This window comes from Microcaecilia unicolor, chromosome 3 (genome assembly GCF_901765095.1).
Source record: "Microcaecilia unicolor chromosome 3, aMicUni1.1, whole genome shotgun sequence".
Lineage (NCBI taxonomy): Eukaryota > Metazoa > Chordata > Amphibia > Gymnophiona > Siphonopidae > Microcaecilia > Microcaecilia unicolor.
This window is the reverse complement of record NC_044033.1, coordinates 38,356,365-38,381,240: the sequence shown is the minus strand read 5'-3', so window position 1 is coordinate 38,381,240 and position 24,876 is coordinate 38,356,365. Positions and strand designations below refer to the sequence as shown.

The following is a 24,876-nucleotide window of genomic DNA, read 5'->3' as shown; positions in this document are numbered from 1 at the left end:
TCAGCTGCTTGGAAAGAATCGTTGCCTTTTCTGAAAACAGAGTTCGTGTTTAGCCACCTCAGAGGCAAAGAGGTGGCCAGAACCTCAGCCCAGGTGAGATGACAGTCTGTAATACTCTGAGGGGAAAGTGTGGGAATAACAGTGAAGAATTTTGATGGAATCCCAGTAGATTAAGGAGAGATCAGACCCTAGAACAGCTGCTGATCATCAAGGTATGCAAGGAAGACTGGGACACTCTATCACAGCCCCCAGGGGGAGAGAGGGAGGGCTGGTACTGCCCAGAGATAAGAGCCAATAGGGAAGGCTCACAAGGAGTCAATCACTGGAAACTGCACACTAAGGGGGGTAGCAGCTCTAATACACAGTGCTATCTGTATAGAGACAATGCAATTGAAAACAGATAATACGCATACTAAATATTCATAACGATGCACCCTGCTACCATGAATATGGGGGCAGAACAAGCAAGTCCTGGATGTTTATGATCTGGTGGTTGTGAATCACTAGGATGGGATGATGCATTTCCCCACTTTGTTGCACCATTGTACCCTCATTAAAATAGGCACATTTGAATCTGGGAACAATTATTGTATTCAAGGATCACATTTAGGTACTGTTTAACTCCTGCAGTGTTAATGGAAGCATTGCAGTTGAGGTAGCTGTAAAGGAAAAACCTATTTTAATCGCAGAAGTAGCTTTTGTCAAAGTCTGTTCCGTGATAAAGTGTGATTCAACACACAGACTAATTTGTTTCATTATACAACTAATTGTTAATCTGAGCTGTCCAAGACTACATACGATATATTTGCATCTTGTGACTGATTTTAACTCATTCAAATATGGACTCACTTTTTACCAATAGGAGATAGTTTGCATCAGCTCTGTTTTTTTGATGGCTGAAGTAAGTGTGCCGTTAAAGGTATTAAACTCTGTGTTCTTAAATGACTAACCTGAAGTGAATGTACATTGAAAAAATAGATCTGTTTCAGCTGAACATGTTTAACTAGTTAAAAAGAAATATCAAAACAAAACCTTGAGGTCAATGAGTATTTTCTTGTAAAGCTATATCTTTGATGTTTAAATTTGTTGTTTGGGTCTGTCTATAACTTAAGTTTAATAACCCAGCTCAAATGAAGATTTCTAATTTTCAATTAACATAGGAATAATTTTGTTTGCTAAAATAAAATAAATGAATGATTGAAAAGTCTGAAACATGAAATGTTGCAAATAGCATTTTTTAAAATTCCAAATTTCAAAAAATCATGTGGCAACTGTATAGCTCAAGCTTTAAGTATTAACGTTTAACCTTTGACCTTACAGATTTTAACCAATGAAATGTCTCTTTAAACTTTAAAGGAAACAATGATAACGAACGCCTGGCGATTGCTAGACAGCGAATTCCATATCGACTTGGTCGAGTAGTTGATGATTGGCTACTCGACAAAGGTAAAAAACATTGATTAAAACTTCAAATAAAAAATAATTTGAACATAACCACGTAGTATTTCATTGTAGCTCTAATAAACCTAAAATAAATTTTCAGTAAAACTAAATTAAAAAAGCATTTTAAACAGTAAAATCCAGATAGCAGTATTTGCATACCTTGTCTAATAACCTCACCCTGATAACTTAAGGTTAAAGGGACTGTTAAATATAATCCACTAAATCAATCTATGAAGGTACAACAAACATTAACCAAAAATGATAAATCATGCATAGATTATGTATCTTGTTGAAGCATCTAAATTATTAACTAAAATCATATGTAGTAATGCCATGGTTGTTATGGTCCTGAGAGAAGTCTCTTGGTTTAAACTTTAGGTTATCTTAAATAGTGGGCAATATGACTTGCCAATCAAAATGAAGTCCCTTTAACGTTTGCATTCTTCCAAGGGGATTTGGAACAAACCCTAATTAAAAGAAAACTTTAACGTTGTGTGCATGCTTTTTATGTCCAGACACGAGTCTACTAAAGTGACTATGCTATTTGACAATAATGGTACTGTTGCTGAGGATTTCTCTGTTTCATGGAAATGTGCCATGATATCTCCATCGGTTTGTGTATCATTCCCAAAGTTGCTTTTACATCTAAGCACTTTAACTTTTTAATTGATAGCTTGCTGAATGCCAATCAGACATCTATTTTTGAATCCTTTGTACCTGAAGATATCATGTTTCTTTATGATCTTTGTGTACGTAGTTGACGGCTCCAGAAGAACAAATTCAAAGATATGAAATAAAACCATTGTATAGAAATAAATTACCAAATTTCTTTAAAATAATATATGTATTATTGGATGTATATATTACTTACTACTAACATACATATGTATCTATATTTATGCATATAGGTATAGATACGTTTGTGTGTGTGTGTGTGTATATATATATATATATATATATATATATATATATATACACACACACACACATAGGTAATTATGTACTTGTGAAAATTATTCTAGGAAATAATATTTGTAATGAAATTATAAAACTTCCAATTAAACTAGTGATTTCTACCCTTATTTATTGTTCTACGAAAATTAATAAACACTTTTGATTGGCCTTTTAGCAAAGCAAATTGTGATAATTTTTTTTTAAAAATCCTGATAAATATGCATTCCATAAGCACATCATTAAAAGCAATGAATTATGAGACAAAGTCCTTCCTTATAATTTATTGCTGTCATTATTCACCCATGTAAATCTGTTCAATCATCATTTTAGCTTGTATAGAGTTCACAATCAACATTTTTGCATGTATATAATATTGTCTTTACAGGGCGCCAGCTCACAATCTTCAACAGCCAAGCAACTATAAAAATTGGCGGCAAGGACAGGGGCCATCCGTTCCAAGGTCAGCTGGCTGGTCTGTACTACAACGGCTTGAAAGTTCTGAACATGGCAGCGGAAAATGATGCCAACATCGTGATAGAGGGAAACGTGAGACTTGTCGGTGATGTGCCTTCTTCTATTACAACGGAGTCAACCGCTACAGCGATGCAGTCTGAGATGTCCACTTCGATCATGGAAACCACCACAACGTTGGCCACTAGCACAGCCAGAAGGGGAAAGTCACCGACAAGAGAGCCGATTGGTCAGGTTAGTGCGCTTCCAGTTTACTATGTAGTAATTGCATGTGTTTCATTAATTGTAATAAACGTAAAACGTACAATTGCTCAAGTGGCTTGATTGTATTTATTGATATTAAAATGTTGCATGCTAAGGGTCAGGAAGCCTGTGTTTTCCACTTTTATGTATGCAGTATTTGAATATTGCTGAAAGTGTGAGAATGTCTCTATACAGTTGTATAAATTTTGGCACGTTTTAGACTCCGATGGTACTGTGTATCTAACTACAAACAAGATTTTATACTGTTTTCATGCATTAATCATTTTGATCAGCTAGTTAAGAAAAAAATATGCACTGTATTTGGAGAACACTTTTATAGGTTAGAAAATCAGATTAGTAAATGTTAAATTACATAACATAATAATCACTTTATATACCGCTACAACCTTGCAGTTCAGAACGGTTATCAAATTAAGGGCCCCTTTTACTAAGGTGTGTAGGTGCCTACACACATCCAATGCATGTCAGTTTGAAACTACCACCCAGCTACCCTGTGTCCCGGGTGGTAATTCCATTTTTTACGTGCATCTGATACGTGCGACAGAAAACATTTTTAATTTTCTACTGCATGGTGCTAACCAGGTGGTAATCGACGGTGATAGAGGGGGATAATTGAACAGGGGCGCACATCTTTAAGGGCGCCCATCTCTAAGGATGGCCCCGTAAAGGGGCGGGGCAACCCATATTATCGAAACAAGATGGACGTCCATCTTTCATTTCGATAATACGGTTGGGGACGCCCAAATCATGAAATTTAGGTTGACTTTAGAGATGGTCATCCCCGGTTTTCAGCGATCATGGAAAGCGAGGATGCCCATCTCTTAAACGACCAAATCCAAGCCATTTGGTCATGGGAGGAGCCAGCATTTGTAGTGCAATGGTCTCACTAAATGAATGGAAAAAGCCCTTCCCATACCGATCCGGAAAGGAACGGGCATCCATGAAGGAAATTGCATGGAAAAGAGCTGCTCGCTCATTTGCACACGATTTCCTTCCTAAGGAGGGGAAACGATGGCGTCCAAAATGTGGATGTTTCTGTGAGAAGGATGTCCATGCCTTTGCTATGCCTCTGACACCCTCTTTATTTATTTATATGGATTTTGGATCACAAGTAGCAGCAGTGGGATTTGAACCGGCCACTTTTAGATTGCAAGACCAGTGCTCTAACCACTAGGCCACTCTACCACTCCTCAGCTCTACTCCACTCCAGTTGAGGATGTCCAAAATGTTTGAAAGAAGGACGTCCATGCCTTCGTTATGCCTCCGCTGACACACCCATACCTCCCCCCCCAGGGACCTGCATACTGCCCCCCCACAGGGCTATGGGCTATCACATAAAGATTTTATGCGGTACTGTTTATGCATTTAACCTGGCCAGTTAAGGGGCCCTTTTACTAAGCTGTGATAAAAAGGAACCCTGCACTAGTGGCTGTTTTTGCCATGTGGCAGGGCCCCTTTTACTGAAGTGGGTGAAAATAGCCAAAAATGAACTGGCAATGCGGTAAGTTTGCACTTGTCATGCAGCCATTTCAGGGAGAGGGAGGTAAGGGCTCCCATGATAACCCGGTGGTAACTAGGCAGCCTGCAACACTGCCCAATTACCTCCAACTAAACACCCGTGGAAAATATTTTTAATAGTTCTGCTAGCACTGGAAATGGTGCATGTTGGGGTCAGAACTACCACCCACACCCGCATTGAGCCGGCAGTACTTCTGGGTTGCCACATGGCAAGTCTTTTGCCACATGGCAACCCTTTAGTAAAAGGGACCCTAAGTGCTGAATATTGACACTTTACCAGCCAAGTGCTGACCCCACCCCTGGATCACCCCTAAAATAGCCAGTTTTCAGTTTAGCAATAATTGGTTCAGTGCTGCTGAAATTTAGCTGGCTAGTTAAATCACCAGCAGGCTTATTTTCGAAAGAGAAAGACACCCATCTTTCGACACAAATCGGAAGATGGGCGTCCTTTTCCCAGGGTTGCCCAAATCGACATAATCAAAAGCCGATTTTGGGCGTCCCCAACTGCTTTCCATCATGGGGACGACCAAAGTTCCTGGGGGCATATCGGAGGCGTAGCGAGGGCGGGACTTGGGCGTGCCTAACACATGGGCGTCTTCGAACCATAATCGAGAAAAGAAGGGCATCCTTGACGAGCACTTGGACGACTTTACTTGGTCCTTTTTTTGTTACGACCAAGCCATGAAAAGTTGCCTGAACTGACGTGATGACCACCGGAGGGAATCGGGGATGACCTCCCCTTATTCCCCCAGTGGTCACTAACCCCCTCCCACCCTCTAAATACATTTTTCAAAATATTTTTTGCCAGCCTCTATGCTAGCCTCAAATGTCATACTCAGGTCTATCGCAGCAATATGCAGGTCCTTGCAGCAGTTTTAGTGGGTGCAGTGCACTTCAGGCAGGCAGACCTAGGCCAACCCCCCCCCCCCCCCCCCACCTGTTACACTTGTGGTGGTAAATGTGAGCCCTCAAAAATCCACTAGAAACCCACTGTACCCACATCTAGTTGCCCCCCTTCACCTGTAAGGGCTATGGTAGTGGTGTACAGTTGTGAGTAGTGGGTTTTGGGGGGCTCAGCACACAAGGTAAGGGAGCTATGTACCTGTGAGCTTTTTCTGAAGTCCACTGCAGTGCCCCCTATGGTGCCCGGTTGGTGTCCTGGCATGTCAGGGGGACCAGTGCATTACGAATGCTGGCTCCTCCCACAACCAAAGAGCTTGCATTTGGTCGTTTCTGAGATGGGCATCCTTAGTTTCCATTATCGCCGAAAATCAGAAACGATCAAGTCTAAGGACGACCATCTCTAGGGACGACCTAAATGTCAAGATTTGGGCGTCCCCGACCGTATTATCGAAACGAAAGATATACGCCCATCTTATTTCGATAATACGGGTTTTCCCGCCCCCTCCGCCGGGAAAACCTGCGAGGACATCCTCAGAAAAACTTGGGTGCCCCTTTCGATTATGCCCCTCCATGACTACCAACCCCTATATGAACACTTGGGTGCCCAAGTGTCAATACAGATAGGCTCTCAACCTGCATCACTGGCGTGCTTAAATAGCGATGTGTTAATGTTGAATTGCGTCAAAGATGGGCAACGAGTTAAACCGCTTGCTCCCACCTCAGTCCCCATTTGACATTATGCAAATTTGTTCTCAAACACTTCCATTGCCTTGCTTCAAATAAGTTATTAGTAGGGTTAGGGTGGATAAGGCAGCACACAAAACGCATATAGAAATCTTTGCCGCTGTGAGAATTACCCATGCACTGGAAATTTGCAGTGTTTGCTGAATCTCAGTAATTGAAAGTTTCTTGTGGAATACTAATGTTGTAAAAGTGAACTGTCTGATCCACATCCATTCCTATTATCTGTACAGGACAATAGCATGTAATGTAAAGGGTCCATTTTCCTATTAGGTAGAGTAGGCATGTGCCTATGATTAAAATAGGTATTTATTTATTAGGATTTATTTGCCGCTTTCTTGAAGGAATTGACTTGGTGGTTTACATTAACAATTACAGCAGTGAAGATATTCATATAACAATAAAAAGTATGGCATAGTATTACTTACAACGTCAACAGAATACATGGAGGGGCATAATTGAACGAAAACGTCTATCTCCATGGGCGTTTATCTCCGAGAACGGGTCCGTGAAGGGGCGGACTGAACCGTATTTTCGAAAAAAATAGACATCCCTGTTTTATTCGACAATTTGTGAGCTGGGCGTTTTTGTTTTTCAGCGATAATGGAAAATGAAAGCGCCCAGCTCAAAAACGAATAAATCCAAGGCATTTGTTCGTGGGAGGGGCCAGGAGTCGTAGTGCACTGGTCCCCCTCACATGCCAGGACACCAACCGGGCACCCTAGGGGGCACTTTTACAAAAACAAAAAAAAGGTAAAAGAGCTCCCAGGTGCATAGCACCCTTCCCTTGTGTGTTGAGCCCCCCAAATCCCCCTCAAAATCCACTGCCCACAAGTCTACACCATTACTATAGCCCTAAGGGGTGAAGGGGGGCACCTACATGTGGGTACAGTGGGTTGGGGGGGGTTGATGACTAAGCATTAAGCAGCACAATTGTAACAGGTAGGGGGGGTGGGCCTGGGTCCACCTGCCTGAAGTCCACTGCACCCCCTAACAACTGCTCCAGGGACCTGCATACTGCTGCCAGGGAGGTGGGTATGACATTTGAGGGTGAAAATAAAAAGTTGTGAAACATCATTTTTTTGTGGTGGGAGGGGTTAGTGACCACTGGGGAAGTCAGGGGAGGTCATCCCCGATTCCCTCTGGGGGTAATCTGGTCATTTAGGGCACTTTTTGGGGCCTTATTCGTGAAAAAACAGGGTCCAGGAAAAGTGCCCTAAATTCTAGCTACAAACGCATACTTTTTTTCCATTATCGGCGAAAGGTGCCCATCTCTGTTCGGGTGATAACCATGCCCCAGTCCCGCCTTCACCACGCCTCCGACACGCCCCCGTCAACTTTGTACGCTTTCGCGATGGAGTGCAGTTGAAAACGTCCAAGTTCAGCTTTCGATTATACCGCGTTATTCGTTTTTGTGAGATAAACGTCCATCTCCCGATTTAGGTCGGAACATGGGCGTTTTTCTCGTTCGATTATAAGCAGGATAATATGTTAAGTGTTAAGTATGTTAAGTAGTAATAGAACATTTTATTTTATAGTAAAGGGTCAAGCAAAGATGGAACATATAGATAGGTAAGAGAGTAATAAATAAATAATAAATAAGGTAGGTAAACTAATCCAACGTAAATCCCCACACCCAGCAACACAACATAACCAATGATCGTACTGGACAATATGCAATCTTCATCCCTTCCATCCTCATGGTGCCTGATACACACCTACCTCATTTCGACCACAATATAACCTGTATTTGTTATAAACCGACTAGCGTACGCCTTTACGGTACAGTCAGATTTTCAGGATATCCACAGTGAATATGCATGATCTTGATTTGCATACACTGCCTCTATTATATGCAGACTTCTTTCATGCATACTCCATTTTGGATATCCTGAAATCCTGACTGGCAAGGGATACCAGCGACATAACATAACCAAAGACCGTAACTGGACATATCTTAATCCTTCCTCTCCCTCTCTAAGTTCCCCCCAATGGTCTTTACCATACATGTACCTCAATATCACCTTGTTCATACCGGAATCGGCTAACTCCGTTTACGGTACTGTGTAAGCCACATTGAGCCTGCAAATAGGTGGGAAAATGTGGGGTACAAATGTAACAAATAAATAAATAAAAATGACCAACTTAAATAAGAATGTCTGGTAAATTTTGTGGGCTCTGAACTTTGATATAATGAAGCTTGATGCGTCCTGTTTCTGTTCCCTCTGCCCCAGTATAAACCTTCTCTTACTCTCCTGCCAGCAAAAGGAGACAAGCCGCCAGAAGGGGTGGGCAAGACTGGTATCTATTTGGAGTACCAGGCCAGGGTTTTGGCACACTGCTGCCCCAGTTACAACAGTAGAGGCAGAAGTCAGCTCCTGCATGGCAGCAGCTGTGAAGCTTTACCAGCGGTTAACTTCTCCCTAAGAGCAACTATAAGAAATTCATACCTGAAGCTTCTGTAACTTACACACATAGATGCATATCATAGAGTTATAAGAAGCCCCATTTTGCATAGGACATCCAAACCAGAACATGTCAAAGTCAAATAAGAGGAGTAGCCTAGTGGTTAGGGTGGTGGACTTTGATACTGAGGAACTGAGTTCGATTCCCACTTCAGGCACAGGCAGCTCCTTGTGACTCTGGGCAAGTCACTTAACCCTCCATTGCTCCATGTAAGCCGCATTGAGCCTGTCATGAGTGGGAAAGCGCGGGGTACAAATGTAACCAAAAAAATCCAAGAAAACAACAGGGCACTCAATCTGCAAGATCCAAGACGACGACACAAAAAGCAGAACAGACGATGAAATCTATATGAAAATGAATTTATTCAACCAACAATGCCCGAACAGGCTATGTTTCACCCACACATGGGCTGCCTCAGGGGCAAATTATGTTGAGAACTGGATACCTCTTCATATATGTGTTGTGACTCATATGACTGCAATCATATGACAAGGGAATCCACATGATGGTTCCGTCAATCCTCCAGCGTCTTTGCTAAAACAGCCAGTGTTGGGTATTGTTGGTTGAATAAATTTATCTTCATATAGATTTCTTCATCTGTTCTGCTTTTTGTGTTGCCAACAAAGTCCCCAAATATTCTACAAAAAACTCTTTTGTAAATTACATATAAGAACACCAACATATTTTGTTCTCCATACTCTGACAGATTAAAGGTTCTTCAAGCCCAGTACCCTGTTTTCAAAAGTGCCCAAATGAGGTCACAAGTACCTGGAAGGATCCCAGATCATACACATTTAGGGCTAGATTCTATATATGGCACCTAAAAAATTGGCATCAACCCCCACCCCCCTTCAGCACAGTTTATAGAATAAGCGGAGAGGTTACGTGTAAATTTAGGCACCACCATTTGCACCAATGAAAATGTCCACGCCTACATTTATATTATTATTTGTTACATTTGTATCCCACATTTTCTCACCTATTTGCAGGTTCAATGTGGCTTACATAGTACCGTAGAGGCGATCGCCAATACCGGTTTTAACAAATACAGAGTGAGGTTGTGGTAAAGTTCATGTGTGACAGACACATTGGGGAATCGTAAGAAGGAAGAGTTAAGTTATGTCCAGTATGAGCTTTGGTTTTGTTGTGTTGCTGGGTTAAGGCATTTAAGTTGGATCGTTAGGGTATGCCTTTTTGAACAAGTTAGTTTTTAGTAATTTCCGGAAGTTCAGGTAGTCGTATGTTGTTTTCACTGCTTTTGGTATTGCATTCCATAGTTTTGTGCTTATATAGGAGAAGCTGGATGCATAGGTTGATTTGTATTTGAGTCCTTTGCAGCTTGGGTGATGGAGGTTTAGGTATGTTCGTGTTGATCTTGATGTGTTTCTGGTTGGTAGGTCTATGAGGTCTGTCATGTATCCCGGGGCTTCTCCGTAGATGATTTTGTGAACCAGGGTGCAGATTTTGAACGCGATACGTTCTTTGATTGGGAGCCAGTGCAGTTTTTCTCGTAGGGGTTTGGTGCTTCCGAATTTCGTTTTTCCAAATATAAGTCTGGCTGCTGTGTTTTGAGCAGTTTGGAGTTTCTTTATGATTTGTTCTTTGCATCCAGAATAGGCGGAGCACCATTACTCTATAATTACATGTATAACTCAAAGCCACACTTCTAATCTGCCCTGAAATGCTTATGACCCTCCCACTTTTTGGGCCATGCACAACTTTTAGGCATGGATCCTGTGCCTAAGTTTATACATGTAACATTCAATTAAATCTAATTAGTGCCAATAGTTGCTTGTTAAAAACCCAATTATTTGCACTAATTGGCACATTCTACTAAATTGCACACACAAATCAGGAATGTGTCTAAATTTGTGTGTGAAATCTTTGGTGACCTTTATAGAATCAGGGAGTCAGTGAACAAAACTGAGAATATTATAATGCCTTTGTGGTGTTCCATGTAGTGACCAGGCCTTGAAATACTGTGTGCAGTTCTGGTCATTGCATCTCAAGAAAAGATATAGTTGTATTAGAAAAGGTACAGAGAAAAGCAACCAAAACGATAATGGGAATGGGATAACTTGTTATGAGGAAAGGCTAAAGCAGCTTGGAGATGAGCTGGCTGAGAGGAGATATGGATAGAGGTCTATAAAATCCTGTGTGGAATGGAACAGATAGATGTGAATATCTTATTTACCCTTTCCAAAAATAGAAGGACTAGAGGGTACGCAATGAAGCTACTAAGTAGTCAATTTAAAACAAGTTGACTACTTAGTAGAAAATATATCTTCTAAGGAGAAAGTATTTCTTCACTCAACATGTAATTAAGCCCTGGCATTTGCTGCCAGAGAAAGTGGTAAAAGCGGTTAGCATAGCATGTTTACAAAAAGGTTTGGATAAGTTCTGAAAAGAAAAGTTCATAAGCCATTAAGATGAACTTGGGGAAAATCCACTGCTTATTCCTGGGATATACAACCAATCAATAGTAGAGTTCGAATAATGCCTGGGATAAGCAGCATAAAATCTGTTTTACTGTTTTGGGATCTGGTCAGGTACTTGTGACTTGAATTGGCCTCTGTTGGAAACAGGATACTGGGCTTGATGACCCTTCAGCTTGTCTCAATATGGCAATGCTTCAAGCCTTTCACAGCAGAACACATTAAAAAAACAATAACAGCAGCAACAACACAAGGAATCATTTGGGACATTGTCCCCTGGAATCCACATGATGCCTAGATTTGCACACTCAAATTTGTGTGCACACCCAAGATGTGTGTGCAATGGAATGGAGTAACGAGCCCTTAACTATCAAGAATTGGGTGCTAAGAACCAATTATGGCATTAATTAGCACTCATTTAAATTTCTGTGTGCATCTGGCTGCATTCTATGCTGTAAGGCATGGTGCCTAACTGTACTAGCATGTAACTCAAAAGGGGGCACGGTCATCTATTAGATTGTAAGCTCTTTGAGCAGGGACTGTCTTTCTTCTATGTTTGTGCAGCGCTGCGTAGGCCTTGTAGCGCTATAGAAATGCTAAATAGTAGTAGTAGTAATGGGCGTGTCAGGGGCAGTCTGAAAAGTTATGCGCATAGTTATACAGTACTGCAGATTTTGAGTGGGCCTAGGGAAGAACTGGGTGGGCACTAATTGTTGTCTCCCCCACCCCCCAACCACCACCCAAAAAATGCCTCAGCTGGTGGGAAAGCACTTCTTTCCACCTTGCAGTCTGTAGCAGGCGTGCGCTGAAAACTGAACATACGCAGGTGCCGGTATCATGGAGAGTAGCGTTTTCGTTACCATCTGGAGGAAGTCTTCAGCTGGCCGAGCTTGGGATCCCACAGCTACCACTAAACATGTGCTACTGTTGGGTGGGCCTGAGCCCTAAGTGGGTGGGCCCCGGCCCACCCGGGCCCACCTGTGGCTATGCCACTGGTACTGCCACAGTTCACATAACTTGGGCACTAGCATTTGCACCAGGTTTCAGCAGGCAAAAGTCTACCACCTAAAGTAAGGCACAAGAATCGGTGTTCAGTGCAGTTCTTTAAAGGGCATGTGCCCTTTATATTATCACACAGCACTGATTTTTCTTTTGGTGCCCTATTTTGAGCACCGTTTACTGAATCTGGTCCTATATCTGAAAGCACCGGTAACTATGTATGTAAGTGTTGATCTTGCAACGCAGATCTGTGTTTGCCAGCACTTAGACATATGGCAGCTGGGTTTTACACAACTACACTTACAAGAGCAGCTAATTTTGGAGCTGAGTACATTTTGAGGTGGGGGTTTGACACCACAAAAGCTAGCATAATGGTCTAATGAATCACTGGTGGAGACCCCATGTATATAGCATCAGGGAAGAAATTTCAAATATACGTGTGTTCCTGCTGTAAAATGAGAAACTCATATTTTCTTGGACCGTCAAAACAACCTTGAGAATACACCCCCTGTAAATCTATGCATAGAGGAATCCTGTGCAGAAGGAATGGATCCTCAGAAGCTTAGCTGAAATTGGGTGGCGGAGCAGGTGGGGGGAAGAGGGGGTGGTGGTTGGGAGGCGAGGATAGGGGAGGGCAGACTTGTACGGTCTGTACCAGAGCCGGTGATGGGAGGCGGGACTGGTGGTTGGGAGGCGGGAAAAACTGCTGGGCAGACTTATACGGTCTGTGCCCTGAGAAAGACAGGTACAAATCAAGGTAAGGTATACACATGAGTTTATCTTGGGCAGACTGGATGGACCATGCAGGTCTTTTTCTGCCGTCATCTACTATGTTACTATGTATAGGATCTGCACATGAAAACAGCAGCAATGTAAAACTGGTATGTACATGTGTAGAAGCCACACATTCCCTTCTAAAATGACTTCCACAATCACTCTTTTAAGTTGCCAAGCAATTGTAGAGTGGGCATATTATTGCATTTTCAAGACGTTGCTCTATCAAGGTTACTTTTCAGTGCTTCTTTCTTCTACTGACTCCATGTTCAAGCGCTTTTTCCTCATCAGAGAGCCATCAGGCTCAGTCCGCTGCCTAAGGAATGATTAATTACCATTCCAGATACACTAGGACTAGGGGTTCTCCATGAAATTAACTGGTAGCAGATTAAACAATCCTGTCAGTCAATGTGCAATCAAGTAGTGAAATGTGTTGCCAGAGGATGTGATCAAGGGTAATAGTAGAGCTGAGTTTAAAAACAAAAATGGACAAGTTTCTGGAGGACGAATCCATTATCAATGATTACCTAGACAAGAGTGGGCGTCATCACCTCTTATGTCTAGAAACGAGGAACTGGGAAAGGGATCTTTCAATTGAGATTAGGCAGATTCTTGCAAATGAGTCATTTTTGTATCGTCAGAAACAAAATACTGGGCTCAGTCGACCGGCATCACACTTCTTACGTTCTTATGTTTTCAGTAGCCACCGAACGCTAAAGGACCCTATCATGCTTCCTGTACTAATAGATTTTTTGCATTAATGATCTTTGGGAGACGAAAACAACATACTTTTAAAGCTGCTATCGCTGTAGTGTGGCTCGAAGCAAAAAGAAAATAAATCAGTTAATCATACACTGTTCATCGTCATAAATAGCACTTGCAAAAATCTATACATGCCTAATTAAAAAAATCTGTTTATTTGCACAGCACCAGGAAGACTTTACAACTCACACAGGGGTCCTTTTATTAAGCTGTGGTAGGTGCACCTAGGGAGTGGAGGAGTTGCCTAGTGGTTAGTACAGTGGGATCCTGGGAAACTGAGTTCCATTCCCACTGCAGCTCCTTGTGACTCTGGGCAAGTCACTTAACCCTCCATTGCCCCTGGTACAAAATAAGTACCTGAATATAATATGTAAACCACTTTAAATGTAGTGGCAAAAAAACCACAGAAAGGCAGTACAACAAGCCCCATTTCCTTTCCCTCCCTTCCCTTTTACTGAAGGGTTGCCGTGTGGCAACCCGAAACCACCACCAGCCCAACGTGGCCACCGGCGGTAGTTCCATCTCCAGCATGCACCATTTCCTGTGCTGCTGGATTTAATAAAAACCACTATAGCGGGTTACCCGGCGGTCTGCCCGGTTACCATCAAGGTAGCACAGGAGCCCAAGTGCTTCCCCCCACCCCCTGCATAGCCACGTGGTAAGTGCAAGCTTACCGCGTGGCCATGTGAGTATTTTGGGGCTTTTTACCCATGAAAAGGGCCCTGGTGCGTGGCAAAAACAGCCACCGCCATTACCCTCAGAGCCATTTTTACCTCAGCTTGGTAAAAGGGCCTCCTAATACAGCTTAAAATAGTGTACTGTGTGATGCGTCCTGCGGTAAGCGTTATTTTAACCAGTGGCGTAGCTACGTGGGGCCTGAGGGGGCCTGGGCCCCCGTAGATTTCAGTCGGGACCCCCCTCCCGGTGAACCCGCCCCTGCCGCCGCCTACCTTCCGTTTTGCTGGGGGGGGACCCCACTCCCCGCCAGCCGACGTGCTCTCTGACCGTTCTGCTGCAGAGAAAAGTCTTCTTCCTTGCATGCTGACGTGCAGGACGTCAGACTCAGAGAACAGAACTGCAGGACGTCAGCATGCAAGGAAGAAGACTTTTCTCTGCAGCAGAACGGTCGGAGAGCACGTCGGCTGGCGGGGAGTGGGGTACCCCGCCAGCAAAACGGAAGGTAGGCGGGGGAGGGTTCGCGGCGGGAGGGGGGTAGGCAGAGATGGGGGGGCCACAATGGCGGCGGGATGGGGGCGGCGGCGGCGGCGGGGGGGGGGGGGGGCTAAAATGTGCCCCCTCCCCTCGAGCTCTGGACCCCCCTCCCACGGAAGTCTGGCTACGCCCCTGATTTTAACACGTGCTGATCCACTTGCTAAAAGGTTTTTTCCATTTTGGGGGGAGGAGCATTCAGGGACATTCCTATACTAATCAGTTAGCGCAACTATATTACCGGCGCTGACTGGTTAACACAGGATTACCGCGTGAGTCCTTACCACCTACAAAATGGGTGGCGGTAACAATTGTAGCAGCGACTCTCACTATGTGTACAGAAACGCAACAGTCTCCCGCCACTGAGCCATTTTTCAAATGCCTCATTTTAACTAACTCATGCCGATGACGTCGTCATGGTGACTTTTTTTTTGCCACCTTTGCTGTTGTTGCCTTTATTTAGGTTAATGAGTAAAACATCATCATAATCATAAATCTATGCTGAAAATCCACCTTTTCACCACTGCTTTTGGCTCCTAACCACTACTCAATTCCCCTATCCTTGTTCCTTCTCACCCAGTACTTTCCTCGCCCTTAATTGTCTTGTCTGTCTGTATTTTTAGATTGTAAGCTCTATCGAGCAGGGACTGTCTCTCTCTGTGTCAGGTGTTCAGCGCTGCATGCATCTGGTAGTGCTATACAAATGTTAATAATAATAACATTCCATGTAGAAGCCTGCCCTTGCAGATCAGCAACGCGGCCGCGCAGGCTTCTGTTTCTGTGAGTCTGACGTCCTGCACGTACGTGCAGGACGTCAGACTCACAGAAACAGAAGCCTGCGCGGCCGCGTTGCTGATCTGCAAGGGCAGGCTTCTAGTTGGAATGTTGCTAGTGGAGGAGTAGCCTAGTGGTCAGTGCAGTGGAACATGGAATGTTGCTACTATTGAGATTCTACATGGAATGTTGCTACTATTGGAGATTCTACACGGAATGTTTTGGCTCCTAACCACTACTCAATTCCCCTATCCTTGTTCCTTCTCATCCAGTACTTTCCTCACCCTTAATTGTCTTGTCTGTCTCTATTTTTAGATTGTAAGCTCTATCGAGCAGGGACTGTCTCTCTGTGTCAGGTGTTCAGCGCTGCATGCGTCTGGTAGCGCTATACAAATGTTAATAATAATAACATTCCATGTAGAAGCCTGCCCTTGCAGATTAGCAAAGCTGCCACACAGGCTTCTGTTTCTGTGAGTCTGACGTGCAGGACGTCAGACTCACAGAAACAGAAGCCTGCGCGGCTGCGTTGCTGATCTGCAAGGGCAGGTTTCTACATGGAATGTTGCTAGTGGAGGAGTAGCCTAGTGGTCAGTGCAGTGGAACATGGAATGTTGCTACTATTGAGATTCTAAATGGAATGTTGCTACTATTGGAGATTCTACACGGAATGTTTTGGCTCCTAACCACTACTCAATTCCACTATCCTTGTTCCTTCTCACCCAGTACTTTCCTCGCCCTTAATTGTCTTGTCTGTCTGTATTTTTAGATTGTAAGCTCTATCGAGCAGGAACTGTCTCTCTGTGTCAGGTGTTCAGCGCTGCGTGCGTCTTGTAGCGCTATACAAATGTTAATAATAACAATTTCAGTAGCTCCCTTTGCGTATATGCATATTTCTGCTCTCACACATACTACGGGCCTGATTAATGTACAGCATTACCTCATGAATTCTCTGTAGTTCTCCATTGCTACCCTGCTGTTAATTAATACAAGAATTACAAGGCAGACTTGTTCAAAGGATCAGATCCTATTCACGTCATTTGTCTCTGTAGACTTTATTAACATTTCATATATGCTGAGAATTGTTGCATTCTGCTAACAAGGCCGCCGTCTACCAAATCAAGATGTATGCATAATATGTATTAGTCTATAACTTTGAGTATTATACATTCTTCTTACCTGTGCATTCATGCATTTCTTTTTTTTTAATGTGAAGGCAGGTACTTTTTGGGTGCTATTTTATTCTTTATTCTCTACTGACTGCTCTGTTACCCAGACCTGCAGGGTCCACTTAGGAAAAGAGCAGTGACTGCTTGCTACCTGTACCAATGGAGCAGGTAAAAAAAATTAGAAAAAAAAAAAAAGCATGTCAGGCAATAAATTAAGAGGAAAATGATAGAACTAAATGGGAAAAAAACAAAACCCCTGTATAGCAATGCTCATACTTCCTAAAGCTTTATGTAAATACCCCAATGTAATTTGAACCAAAATGAGTTTTAAGTTCATTTGTTTGCACACGAAGCTAGAGGCACTCAGGAATAAAATTATTGACCATCATTTGGTCTGTCCTCACGTTCTTTTCTCTCTTTTTATGCTTTGATCACAACAGTTTTCTGCTGGCTGGGTAAACTGGGCTGACTGTTGAGCTCCTTGTTCTTAGGGACCCTAAACCAGTGGTTCTCAAACCTGCCCTGAGGGATCACCAGCCAGTTGGGTTTTCATGATATTCCTAACGAGTATGCATGAGAGATTTTTAAATATCATGGAGGTGACAGGCATACAAATCTTTCCAAGTATATTCATTAGGGTTGTCCTGAAAACCCAACTGACTAGTGTTCCCCCCAGGACAGGTTTGAGAACCACTGCTCTAAACCAACATGGTATCATACCCCTTCCAAACAACCCAGAGCCACTGCTGCTCCCTTGTGATGTAATCTTTGTGTGCGGAAGAACAGCTGAACACTATACTTCACTGCAGCCAAGGAGGTAAAAGACATATGTCTCTATGGCTCAGTCAGCAGGAGAGGTGAGCCTAGGCCCTAGGGTTACCAGATGGCTCTAGGTCATGGAGAACAGATTGACCAAGTCCTATTTCACTTCCATTGCTTTCAATGGAATTAAGACTTGCATTGGCTCAATCTGTCCTCCATGACCTGGAACATAGAAGGCAACCTGAAAACGGTCCATGAATTGACCAATTTCCGTAAACTATTGAAAACTTATCTCTTCGACAAGTTATATCACAAAGATCAACACTTGTAACTGTACAATCTTTAATATGTCCAGAAATGTCTTATAATGTCTTTTGCTTTAATACAATCATGTATTTCACCACCATGTAACCCAAAACCCTCTGTAAAACCAAATGTATATTCTCTTCTATTTCCAGTATCCATGACGAATTGTAAGCCACATTGAGCCTGCAAAGAGGTGGGATAATGTGGGATACAAATGCAATAAATAAATAAATAAACCACCATGGAGGAAAACCACCGAAGCGGAGGAGCACAGATGACCCCTCGGAAACAAAGCAAAGAATCCAAGAAGAGTGGGGAGTTGGGGATAGCTCTTCACAAAAGGACCATGGAACAGCAAACCAGTACAATACAGTCTTTATTGGTTGTTGGTGTTCATATATATATGTTTGAAGATGCAACACGGCACCATGTTTTGGCTTGAAAGCACTGCACAGCTGACTTTGGTGCATTCCAGAGACGTTATTTCAGAGACATTTTGGTGTCTTTTTAAAGGGTGCCCTATTTATTGACCGCACAGGCTCAATGATACAGTTTTGTATTTGTGCACTACTGTTTAAGACTCCTGAGGCAGGTCTTCAAGCTAAAACACAGTGACTGTATTGTACTGGTTTGTTGTTCCATGGTCCTTTTGTGAAGAGACATCCCTTGTTCCCTACTGTCCTTGAATTCTTCTCCATGACCTGGTGCCATCTGGTAGCATTAGGTGAGTCAAGTGCAGTGCTTGCAACCCATTCTTGCTGCCTCTGGCTCTTTTCCTTCCTTCTCTCCCCCACCCCCCATCCATTCTCCATTGATCATGTAGGGGCCCTTTTACAATGTGGGCTTACCACATGCTAATCTGGAGCTACGTCCAGCCCAACGTAGGCGCGGGCAGTAGTTCTAGCCCCAGCACTTGCCATTTCCCATCCTGGGAAAAATAGGGCTGTAATTTTTAGCGTGATGCTAACCCAGTGGTAATTGTGTGCTACCTGGTTACCATCGGGTTAGCGCGGGAGCCCTTACACCACCTCAATGGGTGGTGGTAAGTGCTCCTCCTTGCATGGTCACATGATAAGAGCCATGACTATTTTCAGCGTTTCTTTTTTACCCGCTACAGTGCGTGGCAAAAACAGCTTCAACCGCTAGCGCAGGGCCCTTTTTACTGCAGCTTAGTAAAAGGACCCCATAGCTGGCTATGCCACGGAGAAGGAAGTAATGGGAGGCTCCCAGGTAGTAAGAGGAGTAGCACTCAAACTGAGGAGAAAAAAGTCGCCAAATGGTTAGAGAAATGGGCAGAATGTCAGAGGAACGTGATCCAGATCCCACTGTGGCTTCTTGTTATTTTGGACAAGTCATTAACCTCCATTGCCTCAGGTACAAGCTTAGACTATGAATGCTCCACAGACAGAAAAGTACCCATTGCACCGATCCGTTACTGTATACAGTTCAAGCTTCTCCTATTGACCTTCAAGTGCACTCAATCTGCAGCCCCCCATTACCTCTCTACCCTCCTCTCCCCGTATGTTCCCACCCGTAACCTCCGCTCTCAGGACAAATCACTCCTATCTGTACCCTTCTCCACCACCGCTAACTCCAGACTCCGCCCCTTCTGCCTCGCATCACTTTATGCCTGGAACAGACTTCCCGAGCCCATACGTCATGCGCCCTCCCTGCCCATTTTCAAGTCCTTACTCAAAGCCCATCTCTTCTCCCTTGCTTTTGGCGCCTAACCACCTTCCCCATTCATGATACCTACACTGACTACATAGTTCGTAACCTTTAGATTGTAAGCTCTCCTGAGCAGGGACTGTCCTTCCCCTTGTTTAAACTTGTACAGCGCTGCGCAACCCTAGCAGCGCTATAGAAATGCTAAGTAGTAGTACTAGTAGTAGTGAATGAACAGCTGCTCAATGGCTTGCAGGTGATGTATAAGAAATTAAATGAATACATTCATTAATGTATATGTGGTGAAGGAAATATTTGGGACTCAGGGATGCACCATGGGGTGTGCAAGATGAAACTGCAGGGCAGGGACGTATTTTTGCAGCACATCAAATCATTTTACTTATCCTGAAAAGATCATCCCCAGTTGGGAAGGGGGATTTCACTGGCTGATTCATCCAGGGCTCCACATCCCACTAGGGTCAACCCTTGCCTGCAGATCTTCCTGAATCTCACTACCTCACATTCCACTTTCCTGGGATTCTGCTTCATTCACTCTTTTCACTTTCTTCATCCTCACCACCGTCAGATCGCTGATGTCTGATGTCCCCAATGCTTGAATTAGCAAGTTGTCAAGCTGTTGCTAATACTATTTTTCTGTAATTTTGTTTTATTATACTTGTAGCCTCTATCTCACTTCCCTGGCCCTAGCAGGGGTCTTCATGGATCTCAGGGACCAGAAAACACCCCTTGCTCTGTAAAAGCCAGGAAAGAGTCAGAGCTATGGTGCATACCTGCAGAGACTCTCTCTCTGCCCTTCATTTTATGATGGGGTTTTGCAGCTAATATAAATGATAATATATACAAAAGATTGATAACCATTCTCTGTTTATTGTATACTCTGACTTGAAAAGCTCACTAATAGAAGTGCTTAATGGTCGATCATTGAGAGGAAAATACACCTTGGTGCATGATTTAATAGAAGACAGGGGTTTCCGGCTTTATCTCTATGATCTCCTGATTCCTTATCTTCCTGAAGTTTGCATTCCCAAGATCCAAATCTTCTCATTGTTCCACCGCTGACCTACTGCTAGACCAGATTCTGCAATGCTCTTCTCCTGTTTCTTCAGGCAGAAACAAAATGTTAAGAAATGTAAGAAAGGGATGAAAAATGCATGTCTTTTCATTAGCATCTCCTGAGGACCAGCCTGCACAGGGTTAGGCTGAGCAGGCACCAGCCATTACTGTACAGAGTATTACTGGATGCTTTCTTTTTAATCTTTCTCCTTTGTTTTCAAGCCTCTAGCTTTTATTTGAGCCATTGCAAATGCTCTGATTTGTGTACCGAGAAGAACAGTATAGCAACCTTTTAAATAAACATACGCATGCACAATGAAGCCAGTGTAGGAAGGTTGAGGGGGGTGGGGGAGTATTCTTTCATGCACTAAAAAAGAATAATACATGTTATTTGCATTAGTGCATGCTATTTCCTGTTTCAGCACACAAAGCTGTACCAAAGGCTTAGCACATATTTATCTGTGCATAGAATTTTATTTAAATTGTTAGTTAATAAGCTACTATGATGCCATGCAAAGCAGCTCAGCAATTATTATTATCACATAGTGCCAAAGAATCATCTTTGATATTGCTTCCCCGGCTTAGTTATAGAGCAGCGCTGAAGATAATCTGAGTGAGATCCCTCTGGATAGAGCAATGTTGTAATCCAAAAACCCTGCTACCGATACTTCTAAAATAAAGACTTCTGCACAGGTAAATGTAGTAATATCCAATCACGGCTTAAGCAACTTCAGCTCTAGCTATATATAGAAAATTAATACTGCAGCCACTGAAATCCATTTGCAGCAGTTCAATTCCAAATCTTTTTAAAAAGAAATAAAAATTGCTTTTTCTCCTAAACATCCCTATAGCTTCCACACAAAAATAGCTGAGACAGAATGCATCAACAAAGTCCCAACTGTTTCCGAACAATGTTAAAAAAGAATGAGTAAGTTTCAAAAAGAATCTTTGCTCAAAATGGTTGCTGTAGTCGTAGCAGTTTTCAAACTTTCAGCAATCAGAGCAAAATAAGTACATAAGTATTGCCATACTGGGACAGACCGAAGGTCCATCAAGCCCAACATCCTGTTTCCAGCTGTGGCCAATACAGGTCAGAAGTACCTGACAAGATCCCAAAGCAGTACAATACATTTTAGGCTGCTTACTCTATAAATAAGCAGTGGATTTTCCCCAAGTCCATTTTAATAACTGTCTATGAACTTTTCCTTTAGAAAGCCGTTCAAACCTTTTATAAACCCTGCTAAGTTAACTGCTTTTACTACATTCTCTGACAACGAATTCCAGTGTTTAATTACACGTTGAGTGAAGAAATATTTTCTCCGATTCGTTTTAAATTTATTACTTTGTACCTTCATTGCATGCCCCCTAGTCCTAGTATTTTTGGAAAGAGTAAACAAACGATAAACGTCTACCCATTCCACTCCACTTATTATTTTATAGACCTAGATAATATCTCCCCTCAGCCACCTTTTCTCCAAGCTGAAGAGCCTTAGCCACTTTAGCCTTTCCTCATAGGGAAGTTGTCCCATTTTTGTCACCTTTCTCTGTACCTTTTCTAATTCCACTCTATCTTTTTTGAGAATTGACCAGAATTGAATGCAATATTCAAGGTGCAGTCGCACCATGGAGCGATACAAAGGCATTATAACATCCTCATTTTTGTTTTCTATTCCTTTCCTAATAATACTTAGCATTCTATTTGCTTTCTTAGCTGCTGCCATACACTGAGCAGAGGGTTTCAACGTATCATCAACGATGACGCCTAGATACCTTTCCTGGTCGGTGTCTCCTAATGTGGAACCTTGTCAGTAGTTCTGTGTGCTTGCACTTTTGCAGCACCCATGTAGTACCACAGATCAAACTCTCACTACTAACCACTCCCATAGAAACAAATTATTCTCTCTCACTTATGGCTCCTTTTACTAAGCTACAATAAGTGTTAGCATGTGCTTACCACAACTTAAAAGGAGTTACCATGGGAGACATCGAGGCGTCCTGCGGTAAAAGCCCAATCTGCATGCACAAACACTATTCACTGTAAGCTACACAGGAGTTCTCCGCCTTCAGTCGTGCCAGTGAGAGATGCTGTTTCATTATCACATTTTCAATAGTGAGGAATAGACAAGCTCTGCAGGGACTCTGGGGAAAAATATTGAAGCCCCCCTCCCCCTTGCAGCAATGCAGTTGGTGGACTCCCACTCAGCTTAGAGGGAACAATGACATGTGCTAAAAGATTTTTCTTCTCAAAGGGGGCGTGTCTGGGGCGGAGAGCGGGCATGACAATGGAAATCAGCACAGCCACATTACCGAACACTAACTGATTAGCATGTGAGCCCTTATTGCCTACAAAACAGGTGGCAGTAAAGGCTCAGGCACTAATGTTTGGCAATGGTTGTCTGCTAATGACAACATTAGTGCATGGTATAGAGGGAGGAGCAACTTCTGTGTAATCTAACCCCATAAAGGAATGGTGGGGGAAGAGACCTCAGATGACTGTGGTATCCTTACAGATGCCAAATAATATTTATTTGTTGCATTTGTATCCCACATTTTCCCACCTATTTGCAGGCTCAATGTGGCTTACACAGTACCGTGCTGGCGATCGCCAATTCCAGTAGGAGAAAAACAGAGTGGTTTAGTGTTAATGTTCATAGATGATAGAATATTTTAAGTAATCAGGAGAGAGAGGAGAGAGAGTTCGATTTTGTCCAGTTCTGGTAGGTGTTTTGATTGTTTTGTAGAGTTCAGGAGTTTAGGTTGGTTCTTTCTGGTATGCCTTTGTGAACAGGTAAGTTTTTAACGATTTCCAGAATCACAGCTTCTATCCTCGGTCCTAAAACCCCCCAACCACACCCATAGACTATTTGTTATGAGACAAATCCTTAATGGTTCAAATAAATTCCATCAACAACAATATACAGTGACATTTTTACAACCCAATCAAAAGGGAACTAAAAGTTGAACTTAACTTATATGGCAGTCTAAAGCAGTAGAATCCTGATCAGGGTTGCCATATAAAAAAAAACAATTCCCACCCAAAACAGCCCAAAACCCGCCCAAAAACCGCACACACCCCACCCCCGATGTCATCACCCCTGCCCCTTCCGTCATCACCCCGACCCCCGCCGTCATCACCCCCGCCCCTTCCGTCATCACCCCGCCCCCGCTGTCATCAGCCCTGCCCCCACTGTCATCGCCCCGCCCAAAATGTCATAAACCCCGCCTCTGTCACCATTAGCCCCACCCCCGCTGGCCGAAAAAACGCCCCAAAACCCACCCAAAAAAACCAAAACCAGCCCAAAAAACCGCAACCCGCCGCAGGCAAAAGTTTCCTGCGGCGGGTTGCGGAAAACCGCCCAATTGGACGGGAAAGCCGCCCATCTGGCAACCCTGATCCTGATCCTTGAACTTCACTTGTGAGGCAGTCTAAAGCAGTAGAATCCTGAAGAAGTTCAGGGATCAGGATTCTACTGCTGACTGTCTTTCTGCCTTTTTTGGTTCCAAGATATCTTCATTGTGGGCACCTTTTGCAGTACAACATTCCCCACCCTCCTCCCCATGGTGTCCTGGTTCTTTCTACATTGGACTATTGTAACTCAGTGGCAGATACAGCGTATACGATTAGTTCAGATTGCAGCTGTGTGTCTACTTAATTAAGGGAACTGGCCAAACTGAATGTTACCCCCTCCTTATGGGATGAGCATCGGCTCCCTGTTTTCTATAGAGTGACTTATAAGTTGCTACTATTGATATTTAAGGTTCTCCCCTATGGAACTCCGCTTTATTTGACCTGTTTTTTATTGCCCTACACTCCGCCGTGGATACTTCGCTCTTCTCAGAATCAGCTGCTTCAGATACCCCCACTTTCCATCACTCGTTCATCCACTCTTAAAAAGAAGCTATTTAGTGTGCGCAGGGACCCACCTCGTGGAACTCTCTCCCCTTAGATCTGTGGTTGGCACAATCTCTGGATGACTTTCGCCAAGCATTGGGGCCTTAGGTATTAGGTTGCTGCTTGATGGGAGGAAATGGTTTAATGTGTAGCAGAACTGACCTTTAACTTTCCTTTCCTTTATTATTGTAGTTCCTTTTCTTTCTTTATTTTTCATTATTGTTTGAAATTGTAAACCACTCTGATAATTTTTTTCCTGAGTGTGGGTAATAAACTTGAAACTTCACCTGCTTTGGTT

General features: G+C 43.2%; 1 protein-coding gene across 1 annotated transcript in view; it reads left to right on the top strand.

The window, feature by feature from the left end:
- The window catches only part of NRXN1 (neurexin 1), a 2,115,739-nt gene that overhangs the window by 1,734,070 nt on the left and 356,793 nt on the right, over positions 1 to 24,876 (top strand). The window contains exons 19-20 of the mRNA XM_030195841.1: positions 1,357 to 1,446; positions 2,783 to 3,102. Of these exons, the coding sequence (XP_030051701.1) occupies positions 1,357 to 1,446; positions 2,783 to 3,102 (410 nt within the window). The remainder of the gene's footprint in view (positions 1 to 1,356; positions 1,447 to 2,782; positions 3,103 to 24,876) is intronic.